The sequence below is a fragment of the Oryzias melastigma genome, linkage group LG23 (assembly GCF_002922805.2).
Source record: "Oryzias melastigma strain HK-1 linkage group LG23, ASM292280v2, whole genome shotgun sequence".
NCBI classification, from domain to species: Eukaryota; Metazoa; Chordata; class Actinopteri; order Beloniformes; family Adrianichthyidae; genus Oryzias; species Oryzias melastigma.
The window spans coordinates 5,086,125-5,101,334 of NC_050534.1; the positions used below are offsets into that span (position 1 = coordinate 5,086,125).

Here is a 15,210-nt window from a genome sequence, read left to right on the forward strand (position 1 = left end):
TGGGAGGGGTCTGAGATGGGGCTGGACCCAGATGCATTCCTGTGCTTCAGATAACAGTCTGCAGGTATGAGTGCATGAAGAACTGTTGATTAGATAAGACATTTCTTTTAATTTAAAGTATGCATGAACAACATACATTTCATGGGAAGGCGCTGTTGTGAAATACAGTACGGAAGCAACAAGACAAATGTTAACCCTTTAACAGCTTAGCTCCAGTGTTTTTGTTCTTTTATTTACTGCGACTCGCGCCGCTTTTCTCCTTCAAAATCTACTGGAATTACATTGATCATGTCAACAATTGAAAAGTTTCAGTATGTTAAAGATTTCGTGTTTAACACCCACTGCTAATACACAGTGGATTCAATTCTGTCATATTTAAAACATTGTTTATGAATGTCCTACGAATTATTTTGTTCTATTTATCCACCACGTTTTAAAAGTTCAGTGAGTGAAAATATTGTCCAACTTTAAACTGGTTCATGAACACATCAAGGCTACAGACGAAGCATCTTGGTAGCATTAGCATGATGCTAACGCTACATCACCAAACCAACACGTTTTATCAAACTTTCGATTGCTACAATAAGTCCAGCCATTTTGTCGTCCCGTTCTGAATGACTCCAATAAAAAAATATCACCAGATGTAACACTGCTTCATTAGTCGAAACAAAGGAGAAGATTAGCGGAAGTGACCGCGGAGGTATGGTGTCTTATGAGCGTTGTTTGCCTTTCATGCAGATGAAAGAAGTGGAGAGGAAAAGTGGAGATGTCCAAAAAATTACCAAAACAAGAGCTAATAAACATAAAAAAAATAGATGAAAACATTTACTTTCCAAGTATCTCTTTAACTGCTCGCTACTGGCGAGTGACAATTTCGGACCCTTCAAAATAAAAGTTTTTTGCGATAGACTCATTCCTTTATCGAGAAAAAAGCTCTATCGCGATATTTATCGTTATCGTTTTATCGCCCAGCCTCATTGAGAGACAATTAAATCTGGGATTCTATTACGTCACCCAGCTGTAGAAATAAAAAAATACAATTTGAAGACAGAATCAAAATCTTAAGCAAGCTGCAATCAGCCAAAGTGAGAAAACAGGATCATTCTGGTCCCATGAATCAACACTGGAGACAAAAGAAAAGAAAACTGAAAAGGGAATAAAATGACAAAGAAGCTTCATGAAGAGCAAAGTTTTTAAGCTCAAACCAGTTTGTCTCCGCACAAATTTTCTGTACTATTTTCTATATATTTATACAGAATAAACATAGATTAATAATTAAGATCACCAGTTCTGTAAATATATTAATCAGTTGTTCAAAACCCCGGAGACTCTCAAGTAACATTTTTACAATTACTAGAGGCAAAATTTTAATAAAACAAGATATCCAAATTTCCTCCAAATTCCTCCAGTAACTCGCAACAACCAGGCTACACAGAAAGGTTTAATTCTCCACACAGAACCTGATTTGTGTGACCGAATGATCTGCTGAACCTGAGCTACATGCAGAAACTGAACCGCAGACAGACAGAGATCATGCAGAGCTAACAGCGTTATCTGCGTGTTTGGATAAGAATCTCCAGAAATGTTACCAAGATGAAGAAGCCCTTGGGTAAAACAAGATGATATCACTCAGTTCAGGCCCACACCAAACCGTCTGACACAATCTGCTCAGCACACACCAATGAGCTGTCACAATTTATGGGTTTTCTCACATACACAGACAGCTAAAGTTTGGAGGAGGCGTGTGTAACTGAAGCTATAAAAGACCGAGGTCCCAGTAAGAGGGCTGCCATGATTAGTCAAACAATCGACGACTAATCGACTATTAAGGTAGTCAACGACTAATTTAATAGTCGATTAGTCGTTACTGTATATTATATGGAGTGTAGTAAAGTTGAAAGTTATAGTGGCATTATGTTAGCTTTTTGGACTATTTAAGAATTTATTTTTGTTTTTTTAGGTTATTTTGGAGTTTAGCTAACATTTCAGCTACATGCTAGCTATTTTGGCTAACTTAGGCTTTTTTTTTGTTTGTTTGTTTTTCGGGTTGTTTTGGAATCTAGCTAATATTGCCTCTATATATGAGCTGTTTTGGCTAACTTGGACTTTTTTCAGTATTTTAGATAGATAGAACCTTCCATGAACACAGATTATAAAGCAGTTTTTTAATTCCATGAAAGAGAGCTGTTGTTTTAAGAGCAAAAAAATGAGGTAACGTTTTCTTTAGAGCAAAAGCTCTTCAGCAAACTAACATCCTTCCTCCAAACTAAAAGTGGCACGCCCATCCCTCACTCCTCTTCCACCATTCAAACCCCTCAACGAAAAGGAAAGGCTTTCCAGGAGAGGAAACGGCCTGAGCGAGCTGCACAACAGCCAGCATGATGGCGGTTCTAGGTGGAGCCATTTCTTTCTGTTCTCAGATGGTACGTATGCTGAAAAGTCCCTAAAGATTTGTATTTGCTGGCATCTCTTTCACAATTACAGTTATCCATGTGTCCATGAAGGTCTTCGGCTTCAGCTAAAAGCCTGAACTCTGCCACTTGTTGTTCACAATCTTTTCTTGAACAGATGTAAGAAAAAAAATCCCACAAAAAGAGACAAATTGGATTTAGAACTGCACCAATAACCACTGAAGCCTCCTCTCCATGAACATATCTGATCAAACTTGCAGAACAACCTTCAGTAAAAAGACTTTGGACTGTAGTCATCTGCCAGATCGTTTTCCCTCCCAGGCAAACAGGATCCACAAGGTGTGTTTGTACAGATTCTGGCGGTCCTGCACAAAGGAGCCATGATTACACTGAAAACTGATTAGAATTGAAAATTGGACAAAGAGAATAAAAAGCTTTCATCGTACAAAACGCTTCAGAAACAGGACTGCTGATTTACAGCCACAAAAGGTCAGACTTTACTGCCTGGGATGATCGGCTTTTTTCTGTGGTGGAGCACTACGCTCTGCCTTGTAGATGGGTTTTCTTAGGAGTGTGTTTACCTGAAAAGAATAATTATTTTCCACTGGAATATTTTCACCAACAGTCGGTCCAAGATCTGTTAGGAACAAGAGGACGCAACTGTCTCCATACCACTGTCACCACAGATCACAAAACGTGTATTATTTTTGTTTTTAATCAATAAACCAAAACCAAATCTATATTTCTCAAAAAGCAATATCCATTTGCAATTACAGCAGTTTATTAAATTGAACTCTGTTCAATTAAAGAAAAAAATGTCTTTCTTAGCAAAAATTATTTTTGGATACATTTGAAAACTAAGTCAGGGATAATGCCCAACGACGTGTGCGTTATCAGCAATTAATGCACGCTGCTAAAGCCTGAACCGTCATCCGTTTCACGTTAGATGGTTGGTTCCGCGAAGTGCATTCATTTCTGATAATGCACACTTCGAAGGGCTTTATCACGCTTATACTATTGTCACTTCCAAAAAACTTAAATATTCAATAAATGCTTAGTACTATATATATTTTTTTTTTGTTTAGAATTGCTCTTTTTTCAGAGCAAAGTGGACTATGTGGTGCGTTGTCACGGTAACATGACAACATGCCGCTGAGCAGGCACCAACATCAACTGCAGCAGCAAAGGAAAGCGATATATATTCTGATTGTCACGATAAGTTAAATAAAGCATCAGCTCAGAGAAAGTTCACCTCTTACTGCTTTATTTTGTCCAGATAATAAAGAAAAAGATTGTTTTAGAGAAGCCTGTGCAGTGATATAGAAAGTATGGGCTATCTGATGGGAACTTCCTTTTTAGGAGTGCATTATCACTGCGGATTATCACTTTTTAATTCACACCCAGAAGCCAGTTAGTATTCAACCAGACCATGGCATAATTTCCTTTAACCAATTTGGTGAATTTGATCATTTTAAAGACTGAGTGGCTGCAGAAGACTAAGACAGAAGAGAATTTAAAGAGAAGATGAGACTGGTCACTAGGGATGTCCCGATCCGATCACGTGATCGGAAATCGGGGCCGATCACGTGATTTGGGACTCGATCGAAATCGGAATCCTTTGTCCGATCAGGATCGGATATTTCATTTATTCTCATTATGATCAGAGTTTTATATTTCATCTTATCATTACGGATAAATACTCCACTACAAGTCTGCATGTCACGAAAAGATCACAAAATGTCATCACCAGAAAACGCAGCAGAAAACGCCACCAGCTCAAGCAGAAGGCTAACTTGTAAACAAAGCTAGCTAGAAAGCTAACTTCCGGGACCAACAACTCTTTTAAAAACGCTTTAAACTGACAGCAAGTGTCTCTATTGGTTTGTCATAACTCAAACAACAACCTCTAAAGGTATCCCAACAGAAAAAGACAGTATTTTTTTTCTTTTTAATGTGAAGCTCTTCATGCTGCAGACAGATGGCTAAACAGCAGCTGCTAACTGCTACATGCTAGCGCCGTGATTTAACTCCTTAGGACCCGAGCTGTCCTTTGATATGCCTGTTTTATTTATCTGACAGAAATAACAGTTAAGAAAATTAACTACTGTGGTAATAAAACCAAAAATGTGATGTCTTCAGAACTTCAAAAATAAGCACATAATCTTAAAAATAACTAAATAAATAAAACTAATAAATTAAAACTAATAATGACACTCATCAAATGTTATGCTAAAATAAAATCATAATTTATTTTTAAGAATTTTAAATGAGGACAGGAATCACATTTGGTCAAAAATGTTCAATAGCTCTAAAGATTTTAAAGCTAAAGTCACTAAACTTTCTCACATGACTAATTATCACTTATATAACAAGAAAATTGTATTTTTTTCCTATTTTATATTTGCTGTATTTTTACTTGTTTATTAAAGCTACTTCACAGAAGTGTTTTATTTAAGTTTTTAATGATAAAAGAAGGTTAATGAAATATAAATAAGGGACAACACTAATCTGTTTGTTTAATTTAGTCATGATTTAAATGTCTTATAAAAGTATCGGCTCGGGACTCGGTATCGGCAGATACACAAAATCAAATGACTCGGAATCGGATCGGACCCAAAAAAACCTGATTGGGACATCCCTACTGGTCACAAAGGGAGCAAATCTCTATTGATCCCTGAGTTAAATTTTACACTAAAGTACCTTATTTATAGTTTGGTTTGAAGAATCTTTACACAGTATATTGCTTTATTTTCTATTCATGATCATTGTAGAAGACTGGTAAAAATCTCTCATTTTGATTTTTATGAAATCTCAATTTTGCACATTTTAGGCAGTGTTTGCTCATTAACCATTTGCTGTTGTCATTCCATTGCTTAGTTGGGTCAAGCAAACCCCAGTCAATATGTCCCTCACACTTCCTGCTTCATTCTTGCCGTGCAGAATTCAATGGGTGATGTCAGAGATTATCCATTCAGTGTCCACGTTCAAAGTTCAAACGTGCTCAGAACTGTCGTCCTCTTGACTATCCAAGTCAGGACCAAATAAGTACTCATTTAGAAGAAGTGGGAAAATGGCAAAAGGAAGACTCAACATGGTTCATTAAGCCTCACGAGTTTGATAACTTAATGACATTATATCAAAGAAATAATACAGGTTTTCCCAAACTGACTCTGAAGCAGCAGAAGCTGGTTGCTCCTTAAACTGGATTCATCTCCACGTTTCAAAACTAGAATCCTCAAAACTGTCTGGTAATTCCATCAATCTCAGCTTTGATTTTGAAACCTAAACCTTTGTCTTTCCTGCTCCCTCATTTCAGTCAAACATCCTCCTTTCCTCCTCCACTGTAATCACAAAAGGCCTTGTACAGGAAGTTGCATCTTGAAACTTGAACATTCAGTAGCGAACATAGATTCTCATTATCAAAAAGGAAGCAGACGAAGAGACGGAAAAACAATGGAAGCAAACAATGTTGCTTTGGACTGGATCTCAACCTCTCATTCACACTAGAAATCAGAAATTAAAAAAGGGCTTTTGCAAGAGTTGAAGAGATTTCTAAATACTCCATTACTTTTGCTAAATTCTCAGTAGATTTTAGCCTTAAAAGGCTGATGAAGTACTAAAAAAAACTATTTTGGGATTTGAATTTGTGATAGAAACTATGAATCCTTAATCAGAAACAATTCAACAAGGATTTTAATACAGCTTTCATAGATATAAGCTCTATTTCTGGGGGAGGGGACCCCACCAGGCAGTAAACATAGTACATTAGCATTAGCATCAAGCTAAATCCTGACTGTCCTTTAATCTGTATACAGAACCAATCACAGGCTTTACACGAGATTACAGCAGGAAAAACCAGAACGTGGAAGCAGATTTTTCAAAAACACACATTTGAACTGGGTGCTGGGCCCCCACAGATGTCTTTTATTACCAATTTTTGGATCCTTTTTATTATCTATGCATAGAAGATGAAAATGAGAAGAAAAAATAGAGAAAATAGCAAAAACAAATGTAAAAATAAATGGGTTGTTTGATATGTTTTGAATTAAAAAGACACTTTCTATTGAGTAGAAGCTACATAATCTGACAGCAGGCTTTACAGATCCCAGCAAGCGAGCTCCCTATCCGTAAATCAGCCGCGCTGGCAGCTCGCTGGAGTTGGCTGCTGTGGACTTAAGCGACTGCTCCCCGAAGCAGCCACAGAACCGACTCTGCTTTTGTCCCGAGAGGGGATGGCTTCATTCTCCAAATTCCATGGCCACCATCAAAGCAGTGAAGAGGGAGGCGTCCCAAACACAGCCACACAAATGTCGCAGTGCTGCTCAGAGAGCATTGTTCCCCCATTTCACAGCGTTTCACATCATGATATCCAACTTTTTTGAACAGCAGAGTCCTAAAGTTGACTTTTCAGTTGATAGTGTGAAATGTAGGGAAAATTTATTTAGCATTCAACAAACAATCCCAAATGGTATGAGTAGGGAAATCTAAACACAATATAGCAAAGTTTTAAGACAGCAGTGGTCTGCATTTGGGAGGGTGTGAAATCCTGGATCTGAATACCCCTCACCCCCACCAACCCTTCTCTTCTGTATCTTTGGAGTAGGACTGAGGGAATGAGGGAATGAGGGCAGGGCTGGGGCCCCGAGGCCACCGTCTCCCTACTTAATAGCAAGCATTCAGCACAGCATACATAGGCTTCCTGCACCAACACACATGCTACAGCTAACGTTTTGATTCAGCATCAGTCCACATGTGACAGCTGGGCACCAAAATGGTTGCTTTTTTGTGTGCATCTTATTTTTCTGTATTACTATTAGACCTGCAACAAACAATTATTTTAATAGTTGACTAATCACCGATTATTTTTTCTGGTTAGTCGACTAATCGGGTCATGTGCAAAAAGCACACATCCTAACCATCATTAGCTTTAAACTAACTAAAAACTAGATATATAGCAGTACCTGTGATAATGCTAGAGTGAATGCTGTAAGCTGAATTTGGCCGCTGAAGATGCTGAAATTGATAACTAAAAATACTGAAGCTGATAGCTGAAAACGATGAAGCTAATAGGCAGCTAAAGTATTAGTTAAATGGCAAATTTGCCTAAAAAAAACTGAAAAAAGACTAAATTACCCAAAAAGCTACCATGCAGGTGAAATATTAGGTACACTCCAAAATAGCCTAAACACAAAAAGGCCTAAATTAGCCAAAATAGCTAGCATGAGCTAAAATATTTGCAAAACTTCAAATTAGCCTAAAAAAACGGAAGAAATCCTAAATTAGCCAAAATAGTTTGCGTGTAGCTGAAATATTAGCCTAACTCCAAAATAGCTTAAAAAAAGAAGCCTGAATTATCCAAAAAACTACTGCGCAGCTAAAATATTAGCTAAACTTCAAAATAGTCTAAAAACTAAAAAAGGCCTAAATTAGCCAAAATAGCTAGCAAGCTGCTGAAATATTAGCCTTATTCCAAAATAGCCCAAAAAACAAAAAAGCCCTAATTAGCCAAAAAGCTACTATGCAGCTAAAATATTAGCTAAACTCAAAATTAGAATAAAAAGGCTGAAGAAATCCTAAATTAGCCAAAAAAGCTACTATTCAGCTGAAATATTAACTAAACTCCAAATTATTCTGAAAAAAAACTAAAGAAATCCTAAATGAGCCAAAATAGCTAGCATGTAGCTAAAATATTAGCTAAACTTCAAAATAGCCTAAAAAACCTTAATAAATGCCAAAATAGTAAAAAAAAACATAATGCCATTATAACTTTAATTTTACTACACTCTGACTCCATATAATATAAGTGACGACTAATCGCTATTAAATTAGTCGTCGACTATTTTAATAGTTGATTAGTCGACTAATCAGGGCAGCCCTAATTACCATCATCAAAAGTCTGCACTTTAACCTGCTTTTAAAGAACATGAAAACTGTCTGGCCCCACAATTAGTTCCTAAAACACTAAAGAAAATCTGAAACACTGCTGCACGCCACGTGGAAGGAAGTGTTGCCGGGGTAACACAGTAAACACGTGTGCTGCTGCCAGCAGAGCCCAAGCTGGCAGTCCATCTGAGCATCCTCACGCCAACAGACTTCCACGGACGCACACAAGCATCAGTGTGTCATGGCTGCAGCTGAGACCCAGCATCCCTCTGTCTCCCCATGAAAGGTTGATTGTGGGGACTATTTGTGGACAGCAGAAGAGCTCCACTTTGGAGCGTTAGAGGAAGTGGCTGCCCACAGGCTGGCAGTGCTGGCAGCAGCACGCACTCCCTCCTCTGCCCTGATCTTCACCCTCATTCTGAAAGGTTTCCACTTCCTGCCTAAGTTTGAGGTAGATTCCTGTACATTTGTAGCAGATTATTAGTTCTTATATGACTGAAAGTATCATCTTTATGTTCTGTATTAGAGATCTCCATCCAATGCTGCAAATAAGAAAATCCACTCGCTGCAACCGTGACTTAATACCACATTAACGGTAAAGATGCGCATGCGCAGTGCATGAAGAGAGCCTCAAAGAAAGAAAAGTGCACAGGAAGTTCATCAAGCTGCAAATGATCTCTGTCTTAATGAGGCCGCTCAGCATAATGTGCATTTGGAACAAGATGGAACAAGATTTATGGCTTGTTTGCTATGATTATTGAATGCTTTACACATCTCTCCAAACAAAATCAGGAGATAAAATTGAAATTCAAACTAAAAACAACCTATCAAACCATAACCAAATTCTTTATTGAAAAGAAGCTCTCTTCTACTCTAAAATATTGCTGTTCTTCAACAACAGACACATATTAAAACTGAATTTATGCTCGGAATCATTCAGTGATTCCCCAAGCTCACCTTTGATTGGCTGAGGTTCATAGCCCTGTATGTGTGAGCGGCTTTATTTGCAAATACTGCGATCGGTGTCCAAATAATAGACTGAATGTAGCCTCAGATGACGAGAGAAGATTAAAAGAAATATTGATAATTTTTATGTTAAAAATGTTCAGGCCTGATCCGTACAAAAATGATAAAGACTTGGTTCAGCTGAACACGTTTTTACTTCAGCCTCACTGCGGCGTCCTGGCAGTGGTTCTTCTGTTAGAAACTATTATAATCAGTCAGCAGGTCCACTGAAAGCCAGGTGGCGCCATCTAGAAGGTCCTGCAGAATTTGTCAAGAGGACCTGGCTGCAGAAAACAGTACGGCTCCAAGATGGCACCAGACCATCAAAAGTCAGAAGTTTGAACAAGGTTTACGCTCTTCCCCTAGAAACACACCGAGACCAGGTTACGGTTATTCATTATGTCATTTATACAATTGATGCTCCGAAAAGTTGAGCATTTTCTTATTTAAAACATGAGTCACTTTACAACGCAGCTCCACTCAAGCATGACCTTAATCCCAAAAACAATGACTGCTCCTTTCTGGGGCAACTCACTCACATTCATTCGGACTCCATGCAGCACCAACAGAACAGAACAACTTGTAAAAGTAAGATGGCGTCGATAGCGCGGTCGTCTCTATACTACGTGTGTCAAAGTCAAGGCCCGGGGGGCCAGATCCGGCCCTCTGGGTAATCCGGCCCTCCAGATCATTTTATTTTATTGTTATTAATGGCCCTGTTATTTTGCACTTATTTTTAACTTGTATAATTTTGATAAAATATATTTTTATGGAGAGTAGAATATTGAAAGTTATTTAAGGTTTAAGTTCATTTATTCTGGAATAATATTCTCACCTTTTTATTATTCATAATATGTTAAAAAGTTACGGTTTTAAAAATTGGCATTCTGTTAGCTTTTTGGATTATTTTGGCAATTACTAAGAATTTTTAGGCTATTTTGGAGTTTAGCTAATATTTCAGCTACATGCTAGCTGTTTTGGCTAATGTAAGCTTTTCTTTAAATTTTGTTTAGGCTGTTTTTTAGTTAGGCTAACATTTATACACTAGCTGTATTGGCTTTTTTCAGTTTTTTAGGATAATTTCAAGTTTAGCTATTTTTTCAGCTACATGCTAGCTGTTTTGGCTAACCTGAGTTATTTTTTTTTAAGTTTTTTGGGCTAATTTGGTATTTAGCTAGTATTTTAGCTGTCTATTAGCTTCAGCGTTTTCAGCTATTAACCTAGCTAACATTTTTAACTATCAATTTCACCATCTCAGCTATGAGCACTAGCATCTTCAGCGGCCAAATCCAAGTTATAGCATTCACACTAGCACTATCTCAGGTAATGCTATATATCTACTTCTTAGTTATGCTAAAAAGTTACAGTTTTAAAAATGTAGTTTCAGAGTGTTCAATAAATGTTTATCCTGTTCGGCCAGCGACCTAAGGTGTGTTTTGGATTTTGGCCCCTTGTGAGATTGAGTTTGAGACCCCTGCTCTTGACTCACACACCTTGGTGGCTGTCTTGTAAGAGGTATAGAGGCTTCAAACACTTTGGTCTTAAAATAGCAACACAGCAACCGAAGTGTTATTAGTCGTAACTTTATTTGTCTGGTGACAGGTGGAATATTTGAATCAATGTAAACAGTAAAAGTTCAGCACCACATAAATTTAAGAAAATCTTTGAATCTGCAATACATAAGATATCAGATAAGCCACTGAGTAATTTACATACAAATAATAGTTTCCTATAAGACATGATGGGAAAAAATTATTTAGTAAATAGTAAAAAAAAAAAAACAGTTATAGAGCGTTCTTAAGGCTCATGCACCTTTTAGCCAACTGTTTTAATAGAGGACTTCCCCTGTAAGGTGTCCACTTCCCATGTACAGCCTCACTACAATGGACAACACCCTGCCAGTTGTGCTGTGTGAACTCCAGAGCTGAAAAGAGTCTGTGGGAGTGTCACACTGTCCTGAATGAGACCCACACACAGAACCCTTTCCTGGTTTCCACACAGAGGGGACAATCTGGATTCCAACTCTAAACATAAGTCTCCCTCGAGTCCTCGTCTGGCTTCCTGTTTAGGCCTCAGATTGTAAATTCTATTGGCTGCTGGGTCTTTGACACAGCAGAGGAACCACTGTCAAAACACAGCGAGATGCGAGGGACCCTTCCCCTCAGAGAGCCGCACCCCGACACCGTGGACCTGAACCCAACACACGGTCAGCCATGTCGAATAGGCGGATAACAATACGAGCAACCTGACACCTGAGACACACAAAAGACTGTGCCACCAGGTGAGTGAAAGAATCACAGACTCAAAAACCAAAAATTATGAAAGCTAGAAGTCTCCTGCTGGTTACTTGAATGCACATCAGGAGTGCGACAACCACTCGTCTCCTCGAATCACTCACAGCAACCTGTCGACTGAAGAGAAGAGAAAAAGCTGCACACAGGAAGTTCGCGGCAGCACATTGCATCATAGGGGTGATGATAGCATTATTGAAGAGTATCTGAATGCAACTTAAGATGCTAAAAACCATTTCATTTAGAAACCTGACTGTAAAAACGCATCAAGCTGCTGCAGCCGAGGGGGTGATGGCAGCATTCATCATTAAGCTTAAGTGTTTGCTTTTACAAGGTAAAACGGCTTTGATGCATTAAAGCGAGGGCGGCTTTCATGTCTGCTTCCCAGATGAGTTTTACAGCCGTGCACTGCTCTGCGAAACAGGAAGGAAAGTTTCTGCACGGCTTGCTGTGTGTCCACCTGAGAACATCCTGTATTAACCTCCATCTCTGAAACTAAACTGCAAGAAGATGCAAAAACGTGCAATTAGAAAAGTTGATGACATCATGCTTTTGGGCCATGTTACACTTCCTGGCAATAAATAAATGATGTTAAAGTCCTGCTGCAAATAACAGACTGTCCCGCGTCATGTAGAGTGTGCTTCCATGGAAGAAGGCGGTTGAATATTTCATGATTAAACGGGGCATTATACTGTTCAGATCTAGGCCAAGGCTCAGGCTGAAAGGAAGGGAGGAGGGGGGCTCAGATAACGGTCCAAAACCCCGTCCCAACAAGGGACGAGGGGGGCTCAGGGCAGGGGGAGGCTTTTAATCCAAAAACAGAAAGAAAAACAGCCAACAACACACCAAACCCAGAAGAAATACAACTGAAAGTAGTCAAAAGTGTGTCTGATTCCCATGTGGGGATCAGACGACTTTTTAGGCGGAGAAGCTGCAGCAACAGCTCAGGCTGAAACCGAAGGAGAAACTTTGCTCCTAAATCTGGCAGCTTTTTACCGTAAGTGAGAGTGGCAGACACCCAGAGAAGATTTTTTTTCTTTTCCTTCTTTATTTTTCTTTACTTTTTTTTAACGGTAAAGTGGAGAAATAAATCCGTCTTAGGTCACAGTCGACCAAACATTAGCCCCCCCCGGGAGCTAGCCGGGCTAATGCTAGCTCTTAGCAAATCAAGTTAGCTTTCGTTTGCTGTCAACAGGGAGGGTTGGCTTCTAGAACAGTCTAGAGTTGCTTTCTGGGCTAAAGATTAAAACACATTTGCGTATCAATTCAAATATGTACTCAAAAATCTATGACAACTTCTGGTAGACTCAAACTCAAGTCCACTAATCCCATGAGGCCTCTGCGTCCCCGGCCTATATTTGACAGGTTACCGCCTGACAGTTCCTAATACAGGTCAGCTGTGAAATGCGTCCCGGTTGGTCCACGCCTCCCTCCCCGCCTCTTCTGGTGAGACGCCGCTAGAGCTAACAGGATAGGCTAGCCGGAGCACCCACCTCGCTTGTCGAGGTCGTACCCGACCACAACAAAGTAGTCGGCGAGCCTGGCCATCTTGGGAGCTCACGGCGACAGGTCTCTCTCGGTAATTCCGCTCGTTTTCCCGCCTTCAATAGTCCATTTAGGCGCTGCCGGTAGCAGAGACATCACCAGCGACAGTAGCATCCTTCCAGCTGCACTCCGCCGCCATACTGTCAGTGTGCCGAGCCCTGACAGCCCGGAGTCTGCGCAGTGACGACTTACAGGGAGGGGCCGCAATGTCCCAGAGCAGGAGAGCAGGGCCTCGGGGGCCAACCTGCAAGTAGTTCCTCACTCTGAAAATAAAGACTACTGAAGAAACTGTTCAATTATGCCAAGTAGCACATTGATTCCTTTATTTTTGGGTTTAATATAGATTATGTATGCATTTTTTAATATAAAAATGTTAAGCTGAGAAGGAAAAAACTCCTAGCAAGGCGGTTATTGTAATTATCCCACACAAAAAGTAGTATATTGAAGTGTACTAAAACTTAGTCTATACTAAAAGTATACTTTTTATATCTATTATAAAATGTTCCAATTTAGTCTGAAGAAGTTTTATATTGCAAATACACAGTCTATACTTATACACTTGATAAATACACTTCAAGAGTATTACTATTTAGCTTGTTTGTAAACCATAGACATATATATCACTGGACATATCAAACCCTCCTCCCTCGCGTTCCAAACAGGAAGTACCAGTTGGCTCCAAGAAGCCAAGGGGGGTGGACTGATTCTCGACAGTAGTTGCCCTGGAAACGAGACTCGGACCAATCGCCGTCGTCTGGCTCCAAAATGGCGACTGATTTGGCTTCATTTTGCTGGAGCCGGAACTAAGGCATTTTTTGAGTGACATCATACCCGTTTCGTCCGTCTTTATTTACAGTCTATGTTGTAAACCAAGAGTTAAGGTGCTGCACAAAAAGGTTGAAAAATCAGTCACATCACAGGTCAATCAATGTTAGACTGTGAATGAAAGAATGAGGAGAAACGAGAAACGAAATGAGTGAAGCTTCATTTCAACTTAAAGTTTTTTTTTTTTTATATATAAATCAAAGATGTTCTATTGAGACGTGATTTCAACAACAGAATCCTCAAGGGTGTTCATTATTAAAAGCCTGTATTTGTTCGATTTTGTTTGATATTGGCAGCAGAGTGATATATGTGCTTTGTAGGTTTGACCAATCGGGGATGATGTGCAGATATTTTACAGTATCCAATAATACATTTTTAGAAATAAATATTTTAAAATTAGATCACTAAATTTATTTCTGCCCTTTTTCAAAAATCAATATTCAAATCTTTTATGTTTGGATTTTGTCTTTTGGTATTTAAAGATTATTGATTAAAAACAAAGCAAAGTCAGCAACAACACCAAAAGAGGCATAAAATTATGGAACACTGGAGTGCTCTTAATTTTATCTCATCATCATCATCATCTTTATTTATAAAGCGCTTTAACACAATTTTAAAATTGAAACAAAGCGCTGAACATTAAAAACTAAAAAGCGTAATAAAACAAATGTAATAAAATAAGTGAATAAAGATAAAAACAACATAATAAAAGGTAAGAACATGATAAAAGAACACACAGAAGGTAAAAAACATACAATAAAATTTGAAAGTAAAAAATCAGAGCAACATCTCATACGTGAATAAAAGCCTGGCTATAAAAATGAGTCTTCAGTCTAGTTTTAAAAATGGACAGGGAAGTGGCTTGTCTAATATTTAGTGGCAAAGCGTTCCAGAGCTTTGGAGCACAGACAGAAAAGGCTCGTTCCCCTCTGCATTTCCTTTTGGACCTCGGTACCTCCAGGAGAAGCTGATCAGCTGACCTGAGGCACCGGGCTGGAGTGTAGGGAGAGAGGAGCTCATCAAGGTAAGGCGGGGCGAGACCACTCAAAGATTTAAAAACAAATAAAAGAATCTTAAAGTGAACTCTAAAATGGACAGGCAGCCAGTGAAGGGAAGCCAGAACTGGTGTGATGTGGTCCCTCTTCCGTGCTCCAACCAGGACACGAGCAGCAGCATCTTGAACCAGCTGCAGACGTGAGAGGGACGACTGGCTGATCCCGAAATATAGCGAGTTGCAGAAATCCAGCCGG

The 15,210-nt window shown here is 39.1% G+C and overlaps 1 protein-coding gene across 6 annotated transcripts in view; it reads right to left on the reverse strand.

The window, feature by feature from the left end:
- sbf1 (SET binding factor 1) overlaps positions 1-13,366 on the reverse strand; it is a 63,684-nt gene extending 50,318 nt beyond the window's left edge. For 4 of the 6 annotated variants that reach the window (XM_024285715.2, XM_036210230.1, XM_024285695.2 and 1 more), the window contains exon 1: positions 13,084-13,365. In XM_024285715.2, coding sequence (XP_024141483.1) covers positions 13,084-13,138 — 55 coding nt within the window. In that variant the 5' untranslated portion in view covers positions 13,139-13,365. Of the gene's footprint in view, positions 1-13,083 lie in introns of all 6 variants that reach the window. The other 2 variants (XM_036210228.1, XM_036210227.1) reach the window with 1 other exon arrangement.
- Positions 13,367-15,210: the final 1,844 nt, after the last annotated feature.